At 72.6% G+C, this 18,789-nt stretch overlaps 3 protein-coding genes and 2 non-coding genes across 9 annotated transcripts; 3 read left to right on the top strand and 2 right to left on the bottom strand.

Moving 5' to 3' along the window:
• Nucleotides 1-882: 882 nt before the first annotated feature.
• ZNF513 (zinc finger protein 513) lies at nt 883-4,407 on the top strand. 5 transcript variants are annotated; one of them, XM_068404637.1, is made up of 4 exons: nt 887-949; nt 1,019-1,120; nt 2,831-3,421; nt 3,575-4,407. In XM_068404637.1, exons 1-4 carry the CDS (start codon nt 910-912, stop codon nt 4,324-4,326), a joined length of 1,485 nt encoding a protein of 494 aa, XP_068260738.1. In that variant the 5' UTR covers nt 887-909; the 3' UTR covers nt 4,327-4,407. The 5 variants fall into 5 exon arrangements, with proteins under 5 accessions (XP_068260757.1, XP_068260747.1, XP_068260738.1 ...); XM_068404626.1 differs by having other exon boundaries at nt 2,828-3,421; XM_068404656.1 differs by lacking the exon at nt 1,019-1,120 and having other exon boundaries at nt 883-949.
• Nucleotides 4,408-4,837: 430 nt separating this feature from the next.
• On the bottom strand, nt 4,838-10,657 carry SNX17 (sorting nexin 17). Its single transcript, XM_068404669.1, has 15 exons — nt 10,500-10,657; nt 8,887-8,961; nt 8,527-8,644; nt 8,358-8,422; nt 8,162-8,272; nt 7,706-7,796; nt 7,509-7,596; nt 7,345-7,414; nt 7,156-7,248; nt 6,834-7,037; nt 6,392-6,514; nt 6,214-6,291; nt 5,954-6,028; nt 5,624-5,665; nt 4,838-5,534 (listed from the first exon to the last, which is right to left on the bottom strand). The coding sequence occupies exons 1-15, from the start codon at nt 10,557-10,559 to the stop codon at nt 5,415-5,417; spliced, it is 1,413 nt and encodes a 470-aa protein (XP_068260770.1). The 5' UTR covers nt 10,560-10,657; the 3' UTR covers nt 4,838-5,414.
• Nucleotides 10,658-11,027: 370 nt separating this feature from the next.
• On the top strand, nt 11,028-16,414 carry EIF2B4 (eukaryotic translation initiation factor 2B subunit delta). The gene is made up of 13 exons (XM_068401911.1): nt 11,028-11,073; nt 11,189-11,238; nt 11,314-11,452; nt 11,836-12,045; nt 12,239-12,321; nt 12,471-12,562; nt 12,937-13,051; nt 13,334-13,410; nt 13,624-13,726; nt 14,183-14,310; nt 15,468-15,648; nt 15,733-15,913; nt 16,172-16,414. The coding sequence occupies exons 1-13, from the start codon at nt 11,043-11,045 to the stop codon at nt 16,369-16,371; spliced, it is 1,590 nt and encodes a 529-aa protein (XP_068258012.1). The 5' UTR covers nt 11,028-11,042; the 3' UTR covers nt 16,372-16,414.
• Nucleotides 16,415-17,358: 944 nt separating this feature from the next.
• LOC137672712 (U1 spliceosomal RNA) lies at nt 17,359-17,522 on the top strand. Its single transcript, XR_011049620.1, has one exon. It is a non-coding gene; the product is annotated as a U1 spliceosomal RNA (small nuclear RNA).
• A 734-nt stretch (nt 17,523-18,256) lies between these two features.
• On the bottom strand, nt 18,257-18,420 carry LOC137672704 (U1 spliceosomal RNA). Its single transcript, XR_011049619.1, has one exon. It is a non-coding gene; the product is annotated as a U1 spliceosomal RNA (small nuclear RNA).
• Between the last annotated feature and the right edge of the window lie 369 nt (nt 18,421-18,789).

Below are 18,789 nucleotides of genomic sequence, written 5' to 3'. Positions count from 1 at the left end.
CGCGGGAGCACGGGGACGCGCAGGGGTCAGGTCACCTCCCGCTGCTCTGGGGGGCCTGTCCCGGGGAAGCGCCCTGGGCACTGCGAGTCCCCCCTCCTGCTCCTGGACCGGTGTCTCGGCTCTGCGGTTGTCAGCCCGTGCCTCGCCAGCCCGGGTGGGTGCATCTCGTGTCACCTTGGAGCCCCTTCCTGCTGGCCCAGGGCTTAAGCCCCCTGCATGGCTCCCCCGTGCTGACGGCTCCAGACCCGAACTGTCCCGGTCCCCGGATCATCCCGGCTGGGCTCCCGCGGCGCTGCTCGGGGCTGGGAGTTCAGAGCCACCGACACCCTCCGGGGCTGCCGTCGGACTCGCTGCTCAGGCTGCTGCTGCGCTCAGCGTCCCCCGCCGCCCGCCCCGGGCCGCCCGGCCCCGCCGCCCCTCCGGACCTCGGGCGGCCCGGCAGGGACCCCCCCCGCCGGCCCCCGCCGCGGGAGTCCCCCCTGCCGCCCCGCTCCTCGCTGACGGTGCCCCGCGCCCGCCCCCGGGGCCGCCCCCTGCCCGGGAAGGGGCGGGGCCCCCCGGGGCCCTCGCCCCGCCCACAGCCGCCCGCCTCTCCCGGGACGCCGCTGCGGCCCGAGGGGGCCCGGCCCCGCCCTCCCGCCCCCCCCGCGGCCCGGCCCGGGCCCCCCACCGCCCGCCGCGGTGCCGGGAGGGCAGCGGGCGGCTGCGGGCCCCGCGCTCCCTTCCGGGTGCCCCGTCCGCTTCCGGGGCGTCGGGGCCGCTTCCGGCGCTGGCCCCGCCCCGCGGCGGCCGGAAGCGGAAGTGGCCGGTCGAGGCGGGGCGGCGGCGGCCGCCCCGGGCTGGCGGGGGCGGCTGGCGGGCCGCGGGCGGGCGGGCGGTGGGGCCGGGCCGGGGCCGGGGCCGGCCACGATGCCCCGGCGGAAGCAGAGCCACCCGCAGCCGGTGAAGGGTGAGTGCGCGGCGGGGCCGGGGGGCGGCGGCGGCCCGGCCGTGACCCGCGGCGCTCGGTGTGTTGCAGCGGACGCCGAGGACGGCGCCGAGGAGACGGCGGGAGCGGCGCCGGTGCTGCCCGGCGACCTGCTGCTGGGCCGCGGCCTGGCCTTCGAGAAGGGACCGCCAGGTGCGTGCCGCCGGCGGGCCCGGCACCGGCGCCCCGCTCCCGGAGCGCCGCGGGGCGGGGACGCGGCCCGGCCCCGTCGGTACCGGCCCCCCGCCCGGCAGCCGCCCTCCCCGGTAGCGGTCCCGCCTGGCAGCCGCCCTCCCCGGCAGCGGTTCCCCTCCCGGATCGCCTCCCGCGGGTGAGGCCCCGGCCCCCGGCAGGGCCCGCGCCGGTGGTCCCAGCCCCCCCGGTGCCCGGCCCTGACGCCCCCGAGCGCTCCCTCCCGTTAAGGCCCACCCGGGCACGTCGCACCCCCCAGTCGGTCTGGGGCCGCGGGGACCCCCGGGGCCGGGGCACGCCGCCCCGCTGCCACTGGCATCACCCCCAGCGCCATCCCCCCGGTCTGCCCAGAGCCCCCCGGCCCCCAGCCGCCGGGGCAGGGCTTTGCTGCCCGCCCGGGGTCGGGACCCTGCGGGGTCCTGCCCCTCGCCAGCCCCCACTGCCCACTGCTTGCTGCCCCACGGGCACCCCGGCCCCCTTGTGCGGACGCCAACGCCTGCCCAGCCGGTGCCACGCTGGGCTGCGGGTCGGGGCTGCTCCCGCTCCGTTACGGAGCCTCGCGAGGACGTGCTCCAGCCGCCAGCCCCGGCCGGGGAGCAGGACCGGGCACTGCGGGGCCCGCCGAGGATGGCCGGAGAACCGCCACCAGCCGCGTCCTGGTCCTCGCCCCCTGGGCCACGCTGTCCCGCCTGGGGAGCACCGACAGCCGCGCTCGGGGGACAGCGCCGCGGGGACGCGGTGGCACTGCGGGGCGGCCTGAGCCGGGAGGCAGGGGGGTCCCTCGGTGCGGGGCTCGAGGCGGGGTCGAGGGCTCCCCCAGCAAGAGCCCGGTCTGGGGGCCGGAGGCTGGCGGGGCCGCCCCGTCCCACAGCGCGGGAGCAGCCTCCCCCTGCGCCTGCCCGGGGCTCCGGGGGCCGGACCCAGCCGGGGGCAGCGGCGAAGGGGCCGGCCCTGGGCGGTGGGCAGCTGCGGGGTCTCACAGGTGCCAGGTCAGGCACAGCGCGGGGTGGCTCGGGGCTGGCAGTGGCAAGGCTTCAGTTACGTGGTGGCGGTGCAGTGGGCTCCGCTCCCGTCGTCCCTTCCTGGGGCACAGGCGCTGCCCTGGGGCCGCAGGAGCACGGGTCTGTGCCCAGCCAGGAGACAGAGATGCCCCCAGAGCCTGGCACAGGCTTCCCCCGCTGCCATGGGGCTGCACGGGGACGGGGAGGGTCTGTTTTCCTGCGTGAGGGAGGGGGCTGGTGCTGGAGCCCCTGGAGCAGGACCAGCTGGGGCAGCGGGTACAGCCAAGGGGGACCCCGGGGCACCCAGCCCTCCTGCGGGGTCAGGCTGTGCTCAACGCCTTCCCCACCACCACTGCTGCCCACCAGCCGGGCCCCTGTGCCCCCCACAGCCCCCCCTTCCTGGTGCCGGGGTCTGGCCGTGGGCTGACGCCGGGCTCGGGCAGGTGACAGGGCTTCCCGCGGCGCCCGGGACAGGCCCTGCCGCAGGGCGTCGGGGCAGGCCGTGGCCGTGAGGCCGCTCACCGTGGTGGGCTCCCGTGGGTGCTGCTCGGGCGGGCACGGCGCCTGGGGCTGCCACCCCCTCCCCGCGCTGGCCCTGCGTGGATGGTGGCACGGGCAGAGGGACCGTGCCTCGGCTGACCCCGTCCCGTCCCCGTGGTCTTCTCAGCAGACACGCTGGTGGGGAAGATCGCCATCCCGGCCTACGCGCTGAGCGACGACGACTGCTCCTCGGGCTGCCAGCAGCTGAGCGTGGAGAGCGACCCCGAGGAGGGGGGCGAGCCCGGCCCCGCCGCCCTGCCCTGCCGCCAGTGCGGGCTGCAGCTGGCCGCCAGCCTGGGCCAGAGCTGCCTGCGGTGCGCCGGCGCCGAGGGCGGCCGCAGCCAGCGCATCGTCTACTCCTGCCAGCTCTGCCCCTTCGCCTCGCACTACTCCAGCCACCTCAAGCGCCACATGAAGACGCACAACGGGGAGAAGCCCTTCGCCTGCCCGCAGTGCGCCTACGCCTCCGCCCAGCTCGTCAACCTGACGCGGCACCTGCGCACGCACACCGGCGAGAAGCCGTACCGCTGCGCCGGCTGCAGCTTCGCCTGCAGCAGCCTGGGCAACCTCAAGCGCCACGAGCGGGTCCACAGCCAGGACAAGCCCTTCCAGTGCGCCGCCTGCGACTACCGCTGCAAGCAGAGCCGCAACCTGAAGCAGCACATGCTCAGCCACCGCCTGCCCGACGGCGAGGGGCCGCACCGGCGGGACAAGGACCCAGGTAAAGAGGGGGGGGAGTGTGGGGGAGAGCCAGGGACCCCCCACGGCGCAGGGCCTGGCGCCACCAGCCTGAGCCGGGGCGCCGTCCCCCGGGGCCGCTGGTGGAGCCGAGCGCAGCGCCCCGCTCACGGCCCCGTCCGTGTCCGTCCCGCAGAGCCGCTGCTGCCGGAGCTGAGCCTGCACGTGGGCAGCGGCAGCGGCCCCTTCCTGCCCGGCTGCGCCCGGCTGCGGGGCGAGGAGGCGGCCGCGCTGCCCGAGCTGCTCTTCCCCTTCACGTGCCGCATGTGCGGGCTGGTGCTGGACGACGGCTTCGCGCAGGACGAGGGCCTGGCCGAGCAGGTCTGCGGGCGCTGCAGCCTGGCGGTGCTGGGCACCGAGCCGGGCGCCAGCCCCCGCAAGGGCCCCGGGGACAAGGGCTTCGCCTGCAGCCTCTGCCCCTTCGTCACCCACTACCCCAACCACTTGGCGCGGCACATGAAGACGCACAGCGGGGAGAAGCCCTTCGCCTGCCCGCTCTGCCCCTACGCCTCCGCCCACCTCGACAACCTGAAGCGGCACCAGCGCGTGCACACGGGCGAGAAGCCCTACAAGTGCCAGCTCTGCGACTACGCCTGCGGCAACCTGGCCAACCTCAAGCGTCACGGGCGCATCCACTCGGGCGACAAGCCCTTCCAGTGCAGCCTCTGCAGCTACAGCTGCAACCAGAGCATGAACCTGAAGCGGCACATGCTGCGGCACACGGGCGAGAAGCCCTTCCAGTGCCGGCACTGCACCTACACCACCGGCCACTGGGACAACTACAAGCGCCACCAGAAGATCCACGGCCACGCGGCCGAGGGCTGGGTGAACCCGCGCAATGCCAAAGCCCTCCTGGCGCCTCCAGCCGTGGGCACGGCCCTGCCCTGAGACAGCACTTAGCCCGGCCGCGGGGGTGCCGGGCCCGGGGCGCCCCAGCCCAGTGCCCCCAGCTGTGCCCCCCTCCCTGGGGGAGGGACGGGCGGCAGCGGGGCTCGGGGCTGCCTTACGCGGGGGTGCCCAGCCCTGCGCCGGGGGCTCCGGCAGCCCTGTCCTGCCCGGGCAGGGTGAAGGCACGACCGAGGTGCCAGGCTCTGGGCCCTGCCTGGCAGCGGTGGGGCCGTGCCCCAGGCCCCCCCGGGGCGGTACCTGCCTGTTCCTGCCTGTCGGAGCCTTCCTCTGCCGGAGTTTGGGGAAAAGGGGGGTGGGAAACAGGACCGGTTCCGTGGCTGTCGCCACGCCGGTCAGTGTAATTTATATTGTGTATAAAAGCATTAAACAGTCGGTTTTGTTATCTGCCGTTCTCCTGGGGGCCTTGTTCTGCTTCAGGAGAGGAGAGCGCGGGGCTGGCGAGGCGTGGGGGGAGCGGAGGGGCAGCGGCCACCCCCCAATGACAGCCCAGTACCAATCAGGATCCGTTTTAATCATCATTGCAGTGTGTAAACATCGGTTACTGTCCATTAACGCTCCGGTCGGTCTGAGCAGCAGCAGATACGTGGTTACAAGCCTAGATTACGCTGGAGTCTATGAGCGGGTTAGAGGGGGGGGGGGCTCTGCGCAGGGCCCCCCCGGAGACGCTTCGCTGCAGAAACCTAAACGCTAATTTGGCATTACGGAGCCTCGAGGGCGGCTCGGCGCTGCCGCGGCCCTGGGGCTGGGGACAGGCAGCTCTGCCCCCGCGCTGGGGCTGGGGACGGGCAGCTCTGCCCCTGCGCTGGCCCAGGCTCCATGACACGGCTCCAGGGACGCCGCTGGGGCTGGGGACAGGCCCCCTTTCCCCGCTGGAGCCGGCGGCAGGAGGAGCTGGGCAGCCCCCAGCCCCGAGGCAGCGGGGGGGGCCGGGGGGCGCGTTGCCCGGCCCGGGGCGAGCGGGGCAGGGTGGAGGTGGGGGGTGAGAGGCACGTTGATCGCAACCTGTCTGCAGGTCGTACATTCCGCAGCGAGGGCCCTCGCGCCGGCGCTGTCCGAGGACGGGGGCACTACAGGTCTTCATCGCCGATGCCCTCGAAGGCGTAATTGCCGTGGAAGTCGTTAGCGCCCACGTCGTTAGCAGAGCTGGAGTGGCTGATGCCGCGCAGGCTGACGGAGGTGAGCTTGCTCTGCGGAGAGGGGAGGCGTCAGGGGGGACCCCCCGCGGCCCCCGCTCAGCCCGAGGGGGACGGGGACGGCGCGGCCGCACGCGACTCACCGAGAGTTTGGCCATCGGCTCCCGGGAGGCGTCGGGCGAGTCCTGCGGGGACAGCGCGGTCAGACGGGACATGCCACCACCCTGCCTGCCACCCACCGCTCCCCGTCCCACCTGGGACCTGCCCCCCTCCCTTCTCTCCCCCAGGGAGGGACTCTGGCTCCCGGGGATGGGTCCAGGACCTCCTCCTCTCCCCAGGGCTACGGGAGCGGGGCACCGCAGCCCAGCTGTCCCCTGCACGGGGGCCCTGCCGCGGGGACAGCGGCGCTGCTGGGGGCGGTGGGCTCTGGTACCCGTTTGTGCCCCCCCCGGGGGCCGCGGGGTCCCACTCACCAGCAGCGGGGGTGACTTCACGGCTTGCTGGCTGTCCGAGCGCCGCAGGGCCCCGTTCGCCCGCCGGCGGAACATCTGCGGGGCAGGAGCTGGGCTCAGCCGCGGGGTCCCCACGGGCAGCTCCAGAGGCTCAGGTGGCCCCTGGGGATCCTTCGCTGGCCCTGTCCCGAGGGGAGCAGGCAGGGCCCAGCCCAGACCCCGGGACCCACGGGCGCAGGGTGGGATCCCGCCCCGCAGACGCCGTCCAGCCCAGCCCTCACCTTGCGGATGCTGCCTCCAGACTTCTTCACCATCAGCTCGTCCACCATGGACTGCAGGCAGATGCTCAGCATGATGGCCTGCAAGGGAGGGGCGTCACAAGGCCCTGCACAGCCCACGGCCACCACAGCCCCCTCGCTCGCAGCCGCCCCTCGCCCCATCCTTCGCTGCCAGCCCTACCTGCGGGCTGGTGATGGTGACCCACTGCAGCCGGTCCTTGCTCATGAGGTACTCAAAAGCCAACTCCAGCTTCACCTCGGCCTTCCCGGGGCTGCTCGCCGAGGGACCGTTGCTCATCGGCACCTGCGAGGGCACGGGCTGAGGCCGGGGGGCTCCCGAGGGCAGGGGCCGGAGAGCGCAGCACCCAGCCAGGCGCTGGACACCCTGCCCACCTCCCACCGCCGTCGGGTCCCCTCGCAGCAGCAGGTCCCTCGAACGTCCCCACGCCGATGATCCCCAGCCCCAGAGCACGACCCGGACCCTCCGCGGGCCAGCTGGGCCAGCAGCAGGCAACGCCGCCAGCCCCCATCCCGGGGCGAGCTGCCGGAGCAGCCCGGCACAGCGGGGTCCCACCAGACCCCCCCCCCAGCTCCTCGGGGCCCCGCGGGCACGTGGCACTCACCGAGGACGTCACCCTCCAGCACCGCATGCGCGTGACCTTGAAGCTGCCTTCCTTGATCTGCTCGTTGGGCAGCCGCACCTGGAAGTTGAGCTCGTTGTTGCCGGCGCTGACGACGACGTGGCAGCCCTTCTCCGGGAAGTCGGTGACGCAGGGGTCGAACTTGAGATAGCCGTAGTACTTCAGGGTCTGCGCCAGGCGGATGAACTGCGGGCAGAGCCGGGGAGCTCGGCACCGGGGACGGGCAACGCTCGGCACCCCGCATCCACGGGGAGCGGTGCCGGGCCGGGGGCTGCTCCCGTCACGGCGCCGGGCCCTCCCCTACCTCCTTCTTGGAGACTTTTTCCTGCAGGGACTTCAGCTGCCGGTGCTGCTCCTTGTTGACAAGGATCCACCCGTGCTCGATGTCCGACACCGTCTACCAGGCAGCAGAGGCTGGTGAGCAGCTGGGCCCGGAGCCGCCCCAGACCCCCGCGGTGCCCCCCACGCCTGGCTGGGCCGCGCCGGCCCTCACCTGCGCGTACAGCAAGTTCAGCCCCACGCGATGCTCCATCACATCGTCGTCGTAGGAGGAGTCCCAGTAGCTGGAAGGGAACCACACGGGTCAGCCTGTTCCCCAGCCCCCAACAGCCATGGGGAGAAGAGCACCCCCCGCGCCCCTCCGGCCCTGCCGCCCACCTCTTGCGCAGGATGATCCTGAACTTGGAGTTGTGCAGGCTGGTGACGGACACGTACGGCAGCTCGAACTCCTGCAGCTTCCGCACAACTGCGGGGGAACGGCAGCTCGGCGGCGGCTCAGGGCAGCGTGGGCCACCGGCCCCCCCAGCCAGGGCGCCCCGGGGACCCCCCAGCCAGGGCAGGGCCGTCCTACTCACAGGAGAAAGCTCCGTCCTCGGTCTCTCTCACGAGGAAGAGGCTGAAGTAGCCGACCAGGTCATCTGGCAGGTCCAGCTTGGAGGCCACGGCCTGGGAGCGAGAGCAGGAGGTCACCGCTTCCCGCAGCACTCCCACATCCTCGCCCCGCGGCAGGATGCTCAGGGCCCCCAGCAGCAGGAAGGCAGCCCCAGGGCTGCGCTGGGGCCGGGGCACGGGGGGCAAGCGGACTAGTGGGGCCACCGTGAAAGAGCTGGGGGCCTCCCGGCACCGGGCTGGGCCCAGAGAGGGGCACGAGCACCTCGGCGCATCCTTTCCAGCTCCGCCGCTCTTCGGCCCCCCCAGACCACCCTCCCCTGGGGTCCCGGCCCCCCCGGCTGAGGGACCTCCCGCCCGCCTGGGAAACCGCAGAACTCGGCAGGAGAGGCTGGTGCTGCCCAGCGCGAGAGCTCTGGCACCTCGAGGACGTCCTCCGTCTGGTCCGAGGTGAGGATGGTGACCGTGACCTTCTGGCCGTTGGAGAGCAGCACCTCCAGCACCACCTCCTCCGTGGGTATCTGCTGCGTCTCCTGCAGAGAGAAACGGGATGGGCACACCCCGGTCCCTCCGCTGCCACCCACCCCGGTGCCGCCCGGGCCCCCGCAGCCCCCGCACCTGCTGGGCCCTGCGCAGGAAGCTGTTGAAGGTCTCGCTGCCTCCCAGCGTCGGGTCCTGCCGCACTGCGGGGGAAGAGGAGCCAGGGGCCGGGCGGTCGGTGGGAAGGGGCAGGGACCCTCGCCAACGCCCGGCCCCTCCGCGGACCCTCACTCTGCACCAGCCTTACCAGCCTGCATGTACTTCTCCAGCTGCTCCCGCCGCTGCTCTACCTCCGCCGGGGTGAGCGTGAAGATCTTCTTGGGGGGGAAGGCTGGGACCACGTTAGCGCCATACTCCTTCCTCAGCTGGGAAGGGAGCGGAGCGCTGCAGGGAGGTGGCGGCTGCCCCGGCCCTCCTGCCCTGGCTGGCAGCGGAGAGCTCACGGCTGCTCCTCGCCCAAACGGGCACCCAGCAGCCGGCGAGAGCCCAGCCGGGACGTCACAGCGCAGGACCTGACGCCGAGGAGCCCAGAACGGCCCCGCAGCCAGCGCAGGGCCCAGCACCCCCTGCCCGCCCCGGCCCCGCCGCCACGGGGATGGCTCCCTACCTGCTCGTGCAGCCCCAGGAGCTGGCTGTAGCGCACCCGGCAGTGCAGCACCCCGTTCACGTGGATGTTGTAGGCCTGCAGGGAGAGGGGCCGGTCGGATCCCAGCGCTGGGGACAGAGGCCCCCGTCCCAGGAAGAGCTGGGACCCTCCTGGCACCCTCGTGTGCCCCGTGCCGGGCTGGGAACCGCTGCGGGAGCCGGGTTTGCCTCGCAGGCACCGGCCCCAGCCCGGAGGCACCGACCCCAGCTGCAGCCAGCACGGGCTGTGGCAGCAGCCGCCCAAACGGTCACGGGCTGTGAGGACAGATCAAACACCCCTCCTGGGGTGCCCTCGCCTCAGGGCAGGGGATTCCTTCCTCCTGCGGGGGCTGGAGATGTGCCTCCCGACGCGATGGCAGCCCTGGCAGGTACCTCCCACGGCTGTTCTGCTCACCGGGAACCCCACGTGTCTCCCTGCGCCCAAAAGCGGGGGCTGCCCAGGGTCGGTGGAGGCACCTCTCCAGGCCACACTGGCCCTGCACACCAGCTTCCCACACCATCCTCCAGCCCAAAGGGAACAGCCCTGCTGCTCAGGGCCCCCGCAGAGGGCCCAGGGGTGGCCCAGGCAGCACCAGCTCGGGGGCCTGCGCTGGCAGGGCTCTCCACGGGGCCACCACCTCCTGCCCAGACCCAGGGCTGCAGACGAGCTCTCCCGTGACCCCGGGGATGAGCCCTTCCCCGGCCCAAGGAGCCATCGCGGCACCTGAGGGCAAAGTGCACAGGGAGGCACAGGGTGGCACGAGGCCGATGTGACCGCGGCTGCCGGTGGATCACCAGGTCCCTTCCAGGGGGGCCACCATCCCGCAGCTCGTGGCCACCATCGCTGTCCCCAACACGCCGCCTCGTGCTTCCGAGAGGAGCAGGGAGAGCCCCCGAGAGGGATCCCGGCACAGGGGGCAGGCGAGGGGTCCCCGCGGCGGCAGGCGGGGAGGAGCGGGCTGCGGGGCTGGAGGGGCCGCGGGGCCCCGGGGAGCCGGGGGGAGCGCAGGCCTGGCCCCTGCAGCCGCCCCCCGGGACCGGGCTCCGCGGGCAGCCCCGCCGGGATCCCCGGGCAGCCGTCGGGCCGCGCCCGCAGCAGGGACCCTCGGGGCGCCCCGGGACCCGCTCCCGGGAGCTGCGGAGCCGGAGGGCGCCCACGGCGCGCCCAGCAAAACAGGAAGCCGGGACGGACGGACGGACGGTGGGGCCGGGCGGAGGGGCCGGGGGCAGCCGGGCCCGGGGCCCCCGCCCGCAGCACACCGCCCCGGCGCAGGGCAGGGCCCGGGCACCCTCCGAGTGCCACCCCGGGGCCCCCCCGAGCCCGCCGCGGGCCGCAGGGCCCGGCCCGGCCCGCCCAGCCCCGGGGCGCCGCGGCCCGACGCCCGCCCGGCGCTGGCTGGGGACGGCGGCCGGGGGCTGCCCGCCTCGCGCGGCGCCGGTACCGGCCCGGGACCCTCCCCCGGCCGCTCGCGACCGCCGCCGGGGCTGCGGGACCGCACGGCCCCACCGTGCGGGCGGGGCGGGGCCAGCGCCCGCCCCGGGACCCGGCCCCGGCGGCACCGGGCCGCGGGACCGCTGCGCCCCGGCCCCGCTCACCACGTAGGCGGCGCCGCCGTCGCCGGCGCGGGTCTCGGTCTCGGGGATGGAGAAGTGCATGGCGGGGCCGGGCCGGGCCGGGCCGTGTCGCGCGCCCCCGCTACCCGCCGCGCGCCGCCATCTCGGGCCCGGCGCTCCCCGGTACCGCCCCGCGGGGGCCCCGCGATGGCGCGGCCGGCGGAACCGCCCGCCCCGGGGCCGGCCCCGCCGCCCGCCCCGCCCCTCCCCGCCCCGCTCCGCCGCCCGCGGGCCCGGAGCTCGGTCGCTGCACGGCCCCCGGCAGCGGGGCTTGGCCGTCCCGGTGACACCCCCCACCCCCTTCGGGACCCCGGGGCAGCCCCGTGCGGGCCCGGCACGTCCCCGCGGCACCGAGCGGGGCCGCAGCCCCGCCGCGCCCGGTGCTGAGCGCGGGCAGCGCAGGGACACCCCGGGGAAGGGACCGGCCACCGCGTGGCGTCACCGCGCGTCACGCGGACGGCCCGTGACGTCACGGCAGGGCCCGCCGAGCCGGCAGGGGGCGCTGCGGGCGGACGGGCGGGCGCCATGGCGGAGCGGGCGGCGGCGGCGGCGGGGGGTGAGCGGGAGCGGGGCCGCGGCGGGACGGGGGCGGCGGCGGGGGGCGGCGGCGGCGGCGGGGGGCCTGCCCGGCCGCCCTCCGCCGGCCCCGCTCACGGCTCCCCTCGTTCCAGGTGCGGGCCCCGAAGCAGCCGCGCCGGTGCCGGTGCCGGCGGGACCGCAGGTGAGCAGGGCCGTGGGCAGCGCGGGGCCGGGTGCCGGGCCGGGCCGGGGGCCGCCTGACGGTGTGTGCCCGCAGGCCCCGGAGCTCTCCCGGGAGGAGAAGCTGCAGCTGCGGAAGGAGAAGAAGCAGCAGAAGAAGAAGAAGAGGAGCGAGAAGGGGCCGGCGGCCGAGCCCGCGGAGCTGGGGACGCCCTCCGAGGCCGGGCAGCCGCGGGGTGAGCACCCCCTTCCCCCGGGCCGCCCCCCGGGCCGCCCCCCGGCCAGAGCAGCCCTGGGCCAGGAGCACGCCAGCGAGGGGGTCCGCGGTGGGACCCCCGGGGCGTCCGGCCTCTCTGCGCCTCAGTCCTGGCACCTCACGTGGGCTGAGATCCGGAGGGGCCGGCCCCGTCCCCGAATGAGCGCGGGCCTGGCCTGGTGGTCCCCGTGTCGGCTGCGTGGGGCTGGCGAGGCGCTGGAGAACGTGGGGCCGAGCCCTGGCTGCCACCTGACCGCAGACCCCTGCGCAGAGGGGGGTCTCCCCGCCACGGGCTGCCCCACAGACTGGGCTACGTCTCCTGGCAGAGGCTGGGCCCAGACTTCTCCCTTCCATCCCCTGCAGTAGCTGCTCACCCCGCGTCCCCCCCGGCCTTGGCTGATGGCCCCAACGACGGCGAGAAGCCCGCGGGGGGCAAGAGCAAAGCGGAGCTGCGAGCAGAGCGCCGGGCCAAGCAGGAGGCGGAGCGGGCCCAGAAGCAGGCCAAGAAAGCGGAGCTGAGCCAGGCAGCCACCGCGGCCAAGCCCAGGCTGACCCCCACCGAGCCCCAGTCCGGTACAGGCGTCACCACGGGGTGCAGAGGGTGGGTGGGGAGGGAGGGGGCGGGTGCCTGCAGGGGCTGCCCGTCCGACCCTTCCACTGGGCACTGCCCTGCCGTGCGTTTCCCCAGTCTTGGGGCAGCGTGGCTGGGCTGGGGGCTGCACCGGGGCTGTGCCACCTCACTCCGCCCGCCCCACTGTCCTCGCAGTGGTGAAGCGGCTGCCGGAGCACGTGCAGGTGGATGACCCCGCTGCCCAGAGGAAACTGGCCAAGAAGCTGGAGCGGCAGCAGGTAGGAGGAGGGCTGGGTAACGGGCGGTGTGCTGCGCGCACGGTGGGACTGGTGGTGCTGGGGTCAGCACGGTGGGACTGGTGGTGCTGGGGTGAGCAGGGCTGCCCGGTGGGCTTGGGCAAGCTGTCATCAACGCTGTTCGACCGCAGGTGCCTCTGCGGCAGGACTATGGCACCAAGGTCAACCTGTTCTCCCACTTGCACCAGTACAGCCGGAAGAAGCCGCTGACGCAGCAGATGAGGTATGTGGCCGCCCCGGCCCCTGGCAGTCGTTTCACTCTGTTTTCGCTGGCCTGGATGAAAAATGGCCACAGTGAAGGGGTATCCTGGGACGTGGTGGGGTGGAGGGGAAGCCCTTTGCTTGCGTTGAGGAGCAGCGGCAGGGGCAGCCGCGTGTCCTGCCTGCGAGGTGAGGAGAGCTGCCCCCGGGCAGTGCAGGGCCACAGGAGAAGGGGCTGTGGAGTTCGCCTGGCTCCTCGTGTCACAGAGCGAGTAGGGACCGGGCTGACAGCTCCCGTCCTGCGCCGTCCCTCGGGTTGTGTGCCTGGGGCAATGGCTTGGTTGTTCCTGGGCTGTAGAGGGCTGGTGCTGACAGCTCTCACGTGTGTCCCTGCAGCATCCCCTCCACGGTCATTCACCCGGCTGTGGTGCGCCTTGGCCTCCAGTACTCCCAGGGCATCATCAATGGCTCCAACGCCCGTTGCATCGCCCTCCTGGAAGTCTTCAAGCAGGTATGTGAGGAGCTGCCCGCGCCCAGCAGGCAGCAGGGGCATCACGCCAGGCACAGGCACCTCCTGAGGCTGCATCTGTGCTCAGTCATCGTCAGTCTCTTCCCTCTGACCGTGTGCGGGGCCGGGTCCTGCTGGGATCCTGCTCTGGCAGGTCTGAGCTCCCGGAGCCCTTTGCCTCCCCTGGGAGGGTGCATCAGGGCCTGCAGCCTCCTGGGCGAGGGGCCGTGCCTGGCCCGGGGGGGCAGGCGCCCTGAACTCGGGCTGTCTTCCTTCTTGTCTCAGCTGATCCGGGATTACTCAACTCCCCCCAACGAGGAGCTGTCGCGGGACCTGGTGGCCAAGCTGAAGCCACACATCAGGTGGGGGCTGCCGGTGTGGAGCAGGGGCTGAAGCTCCACCAAGGGTGGTCCATCAGTTGCCTCTCTGGGTCGGTGTCAACCCAAACTTGGGCTGGCTGCTGTGGGGCTCTGCGTTCTGCCTCCCTGCCCACCATCCCCAGCCCGGCTGCACCCTCCCTCTTCCCCTCGTGCCCTCCAGGCCGCTCTGGAGCTCAGCCTGTTTCCTCTCTGCAGCTTCCTGAACCAGTGCCGGCCCCTCTCAGCCAGCATGGGCAACGCCATCAAGTTCCTCAAGAAGGAGATTTCAGGCCTGCCCGACACCCTGCGAGAGGAGGAGGTGGGTGGCCTCGCGCGCGCAGCAGGCTCCAGCCCTCAGGCAGGCAGCGGGTGGAGGGGCAGCGCGGGCGCAGGCTGGGCGGTGGGGTGCAGGCTGGGAGCGGTGCTGCAGAGGAGCAGAGAGACTTGGCCATCGGTGTCACCAGCCACAGCCTGAGCGGGGACTGCGGCCAGGCCCGCTCGCCCTCCGCCAGCACCCAGCGGGGCCGGGCTGCGCCACAGCAAGGTGGGCGCTGGTGTCGCCGGGCTGGTGGGACTGGAGCCCATCGGGAGCAGGGACTAAAATGGGAGAAGCTGCAGCAGGAGCAGGTGGTCTTGGTGGATGCAGCCACCAGCGTTGCACCTGCGTCGAGGAGTGGCTCCGGAGGGCTGGCGGGGCGGTCGGCCCGGTGCTGTGCGCTGCAGGAAGGCCATGGTGGCAAGGCCAGGCTGTGTGTGATGGCACTGCCTTCCCCAGGCGAAGGAGAAGCTGCAGGACACCATCGACAAATACCTGCGGGAGAAGATCCTTTTGGCAGCTGAAGCCATTTCCAGGTCTGCCTTCGAGAAGATCAACGACAACGACGTGATCCTGGTGTACGGATGGTAAGAGGAGAGCGAGGGCAGCGGGGCCGGCGGGTGGGCACGGGAAGCTCTTGCAGAAGCGGTTTTCCAAGGGTGGGAAAGTCAGCGTTGCCCAGGGGGTAGCGGGGGGGTTGTGGCTCCGGGTCCAGCAACCAGAAATGAAACAGGGAGGGGGCAGTCAGGGGGTGCAGCCTGAACTTGGCTGTGGGGGGGAGCTGATGGGTAAAGGCACAAGGGAGGAGTTTGTGACTGGTGGGGCAGGACAGAGCAGTGGGTGTATGAGGGCGTCAGGAGAGAGCAGAGCACGGCCTGGGGTCGGAGCAGAGCAGCCCTCTGCTACAGAGACAGGCTGGGAGAGCTGGGGCTGTTCAGCCTAGAGAAGAGAAGGCTCCGGGGAGACCTTCTAGCACCTTCCAGTGCCTGAAGGGGCTACAGGAAAGCAGGAGAGGGGCTTTTTACAAGGGCATGGAGTGACAGGACGAGGGGGAACGGTTTTAAACTGAAAGAGGGGAGATTGAGATGAGATCTGAGGATTCTTTGCTGCGAGGGTGGTGAGACCCTGGCCCAGGTTGCCCAGAGCAGCTGCGGCTGCCCCCTCCCTGGCAGTGTTCAAGGCCAGGTTGGATGGGGCTGGGAGCAACCTGGTCTGGTGGAAGGTGTCCCTGCCTGTGGCAGGGGGTTGGAGCTGGATGATCTTTAAGGTCCCTCCAACCCAAACCAGTCTGTGAGTCTATGATTCTATGTCAGCACGTGCTCGCTGGATGTGGGACTGTCGTTAGAGCGAGCAGAGCAGGGGGTGTCTGGGGGGCAGCTCTTGCAGGGGTGAGGGCGGGCATCAGCTCTGCCCGGCCCCACCTCTGGGCAGCACTGGCCCGTCAGGGTTCGGTGGGAGCCCAGCTCCCGCCCTGGGTCAGACGTTGTCCTGTTGGGGCTGGGGACCTGCCGTGGCAGCTGGGCCTGGCGGTGCCAGCCCCGGTGTCGGGCGCGCATCGGGGCTGTCCCTGGGCCAGGACCCCTGTGCCAACGCTCAGGATCCTCGTGCCCAGCCAGCACCTGGTGAGTCCCGCGCCAGAGCCAGCGCCACGGGGGGTCTCCTGGCGCTGGGCTGCGCTTCTGGGCGGTGGTGGGGGGAGCCCGGCCTGGCAGGACGGGGCACCCTGCTAACGGGCGTCCATCAGCTCCTCCCTCGTGAGCCGCACGCTGTGTGATGCCCACGCCAAGAAGGGCCGGGCCTTCCGCGTGATCGTGGTGGACAGCCGGCCGCGGCTGGAGGGCCGGGAGACGCTGCGGCGGCTGGTGCGCCAGGGCATCCACTGCACCTACGTCATGATCAACGCCATCTCCTACGTGCTGCCCGAGGTGGGGAGCGGAGCGGGGCTGTGCTGGGCGGGGAGGCCGCGGCGTGCCCCAAGGCGCTGATGGATCCCTGGGCTTCCCCCACAGGTGTCCAAGGTGCTGCTGGGAGCCCACGCGCTCCTGGCCAACGGCTCTGTCATGTCCCGGGTGGGGACGTCCCAGATAGCGCTGGTCTCCAAGGCCTACAACGTGCCCGTCCTGGTGTGCTGCGAGACCTACAAGTTCTGCGAGCGAGTGCAGACGGACTCCTTTGTCTCCAACGAGCTGGGTATGGCTTCTGTCCCCGTCCTCCCACCCAGGACCTGCTCCCTCTTCCTGCTGCTAGCCAGGCTGGGCCACTGACCTGCTCCCTCTTCCTGCTGCTAGCCAGGCTGGGCCGCTCTGCCCTGCCGTTCCCCTTCCCGGGCGAGGGGCCACCACTCGCAGGAAGGGTGGCCCGGCAGGCAGCAGCGCTGCGCGCTCCCAGGGCAGGGCGGAGAGGTGCCGTCCCTCCCCCTGATCCCACCGGCTGCTCCTCTCTCCGCAGACGATCCCGATGACCTGGTCGTGCTCCGGAAGGGCCAGGCCCCGCTGGGCGGCTGGGCGGAGAACAAGTCCTTGCGCCTCCTCAACCTGGTCTATGACGTGACTCCGCCTGACCTGGTGGACCTGGTCATCACGGACTTGGGCATGATCCCCTGCACCTCGGTGCCTGTTGTCCTGCGTGTCAAGAACGTGGATCAGTAGGAGGGGCGGCTGCACGGACGCCAATAAACCGGGCCCCCCCGTACGCCTTGTCTGCCTTCCGGGGGGTGGCGGGAGCGCTGGCGCCCCGTGTCGCCGCAGGCTTGGCTCTGCCCTTCCCTTGGCCCTGCTGGCACTTCTGCCCGGCTCGGCGCGGCCCCTCGCCTCCCACGCCAGGCTGCAGCGGGGAAGAATCTTCCCCGTGCCTGGGCTCCTCCTCTGCGACCTGGGGGACGTGGTGACGCGATGGTGACAACCCCTGGCACCGGCCCCACCTGTCCGGCTGCCGCGGTCAGCGGCGGGGAGCCGTGTCCCTGGCCTGGGGCGGGGTGAGGGAGGCCCAGCACTCGCAGGGCACTGGCCTGCAGAGCGGGGCAGAGCGGAGCCATCTGCCACCGGCTGCTGCCCCCGGGTGCGTTGGGGGCACGGGCGAGCCGGGCCCCTCACCGTGTGCTCCGGGCACCAGCCCCAGCGGGGCAGGGGAGCCACGAGGCCGGGCCTTGCCGCGGGGGACAGGCCTGGGGGCAGGCGGTGCCCCGCCGCGTGGGGCTCCGGCCGGGGCGGGTGGCCCGTGGGGAACCGCGGCCGGTGCTGCCCGGGACTGGGACCGCCGCTCCGCGGGACCCCGGCGCGGCCACCGCTGCCCGCCGGGGCGGGGCCTCACGGGAGGGGGCGGGGCCTCACGGGAGGGGCGGGGACATGCAGATCGCGCCGCTGCCCGCGCAGCCACTGCCACACGCCGGGGGCGGGGCCTTGTGGTGAGGGGGCGGGGACATGCAGATTAAGCACCGCGCGGGATGACGGGACACACCCGCGCCACGACACCGCCGGTCACGGGCGTTTGCGGGTGCTGCGTGGGCGCCGTTCGGCGGCAAGACGCGGGGCGTGGGTGGCGCAGTGAGCGCAGTCACTCGCGGGTGCTACCGCGGGGTGTCCGTGCGGTGGGTGTGCGTGCGGCGGCGTGGGGCGGTGCGGTGCGGAGGCCGGGGCATACTTACCTGGCAGGGGAGACACCATGATCACGCAGGTGGTTTTCCCAGGGCGAGGCTCATCCCCTGCACTCCGGGTGTGCTGACCCCTGCGATTTCCCCAAATGCGGGAAACTCGACTGCATAATTTGTGGTAGTGGGGGACTGCGTTCGCGCTCTCCCCTGGCATCGCGGTGACAAAGACAGAACTAAACCGAGTGCTGCACGTGTGCTCCAGCGAGTGGTCGCACAGCGGGCGTTTCGGCTTCATCGCCAGTGCGGATAAGGGCACAACGCGGTAACCCCGGTGCCGGCAGGGCCGGTGCGGGCAGCCGCGGTGGTTTCGCTGTTACCGAAACCAGTAACCACGAAAACTCCCCAAACCATTAGGAAGCCGCGACTGGTTTATCTCAGCGCTGGACGCACGGGTGATCGCTCCTCCTCGCACACGCCCACCGAGAGACAAAAGCCCACTCGTTATATATATATATAAAAAAAATTAATATAATACAATTTCCGACAGTTGCCTGCGTGGTCCAGGGAATCTAATGCTTCTGCTGGTACGTGGTGAAACTGCCTCTGCGTTGGCGTAACTCGGCCACCAGAACCAGACCCACAACACCGGGGATCGGCCCGGACGGGCCCGTGTTGTCCTTCGGCACCAGCCCCGCGCACCCTGAGCGCTCGTTCGGTCACACAGAGCGGGCCCGTCCTTTGAGTCTCCGGTATCACCGCCACGGACCACCGCCACGGACCAGACACGATGTTGCCCCCGTCCCACTCCTGCTCCACCCGCTGGCGGGATCGTGGGCGGATTATAGTTGGATTATGGTTGAAACGTGAAAGTACATTTCATCGCCCCAGCACCAAAAGCGCCGTTGTCTGCCCCCTCCTTACGTCTGTCTTTGTCACCGCGATGCCAGGGGAGAGCGCGAACGCAGTCCCCCACTACCACAAATTATGCAGTCGAGTTTCCCGCATTTGGGGAAATCGCAGGGGTCAGCACACCCGGAGTGCAGGGGATGAGCCTCGCCCTGGGAAAACCACCTGCGTGATCATGGTGTCTCCCCTGCCAGGTAAGTATGCCCCGGCCTCCGCACCGCACCGCCCCACGCCGCCGCACGCACACCCACCGCACGGACACCCCGCGGTAGCACCCGCGGGTGACCGCACTCACTGCGCGGCCCACGCCCCGCATGTTATCGCCAAGCGGCGCCCACGCAGCGCCCGCAAACGCCCGTGACCGGCGGTGTCGTGGCGCGGGTGTGCCCCGTCATCCCGCGCGGTGCTTAATCTGCATGGACACGCCCCCTCACCACAAGGCCCCGCCCCCTGGCGCCTCGGCCGACGGAGACGCGGTCTGCATGGCCCCGCCCTGTTCTGGCGGCCCCGCCCTTCCCTCCGCCTCGGGCCACGCCCCCCTCCCGGGACGTGCCGTGCCCGGGGCCCGCGG

The sequence above is a fragment of the Nyctibius grandis genome, chromosome 1 (assembly GCF_013368605.1).
Source record: "Nyctibius grandis isolate bNycGra1 chromosome 1, bNycGra1.pri, whole genome shotgun sequence".
NCBI lineage: Eukaryota > Metazoa > Chordata > Aves > Nyctibiiformes > Nyctibiidae > Nyctibius > Nyctibius grandis.
The sequence above is the reverse complement of the archived record's forward strand: the minus strand, read 5'-3'. Positions and strand labels throughout refer to the sequence as shown.

What these genes read in the sequence shown, in the direction of transcription:
- ZNF513 (XM_068404616.1), top strand. Translation starts at nt 910, where the DNA reads ATGCCCCGGCGGAAGCAGAGCCACCCGCAGCCGGTGAAGGGTGAGTGC. An exon ending in CTTCGAGAAGGGACCGCCAG is followed by an intron (nt 1,121 to 2,827) that starts GTGCGTGCCGCC and finishes TGGTCTTCTCAG; the next exon opens with CAGACACGCTGGTGGGGAAG. An exon ending in CCGGCGGGACAAGGACCCAG is followed by an intron (nt 3,422 to 3,574) that starts GTAAAGAGGGGG and finishes TCCGTCCCGCAG; the next exon opens with AGCCGCTGCTGCCGGAGCTG.
- EIF2B4 (XM_068401911.1), top strand. Translation starts at nt 11,043, where the DNA reads ATGGCGGAGCGGGCGGCGGCGGCGGCGGGGG. An exon ending in CGGTGCCGGCGGGACCGCAG is followed by an intron (nt 11,239 to 11,313) that starts GTGAGCAGGGCC and finishes GTGTGCCCGCAG; the next exon opens with GCCCCGGAGCTCTCCCGGGA. An exon ending in CTTTGTCTCCAACGAGCTGG is followed by an intron (nt 15,914 to 16,171) that starts GTATGGCTTCTG and finishes CTCTCTCCGCAG; the next exon opens with ACGATCCCGATGACCTGGTC.
- SNX17 (XM_068404669.1), bottom strand. Translation starts at nt 10,559, where the DNA reads ATGCACTTCTCCATCCCCGAGACCGAGACCCGCGCCGGCGACGGCGGC. An exon ending in ACGGCGGCGCCGCCTACGTG is followed by an intron (nt 8,962 to 10,499) that starts GTGAGCGGGGCC and finishes CTCTCCCTGCAG; the next exon opens with GCCTACAACATCCACGTGAA. An exon ending in TCCTGCGCAGGGCCCAGCAG is followed by an intron (nt 8,273 to 8,357) that starts GTGCGGGGGCTG and finishes TTCTCTCTGCAG; the next exon opens with GAGACGCAGCAGATACCCAC.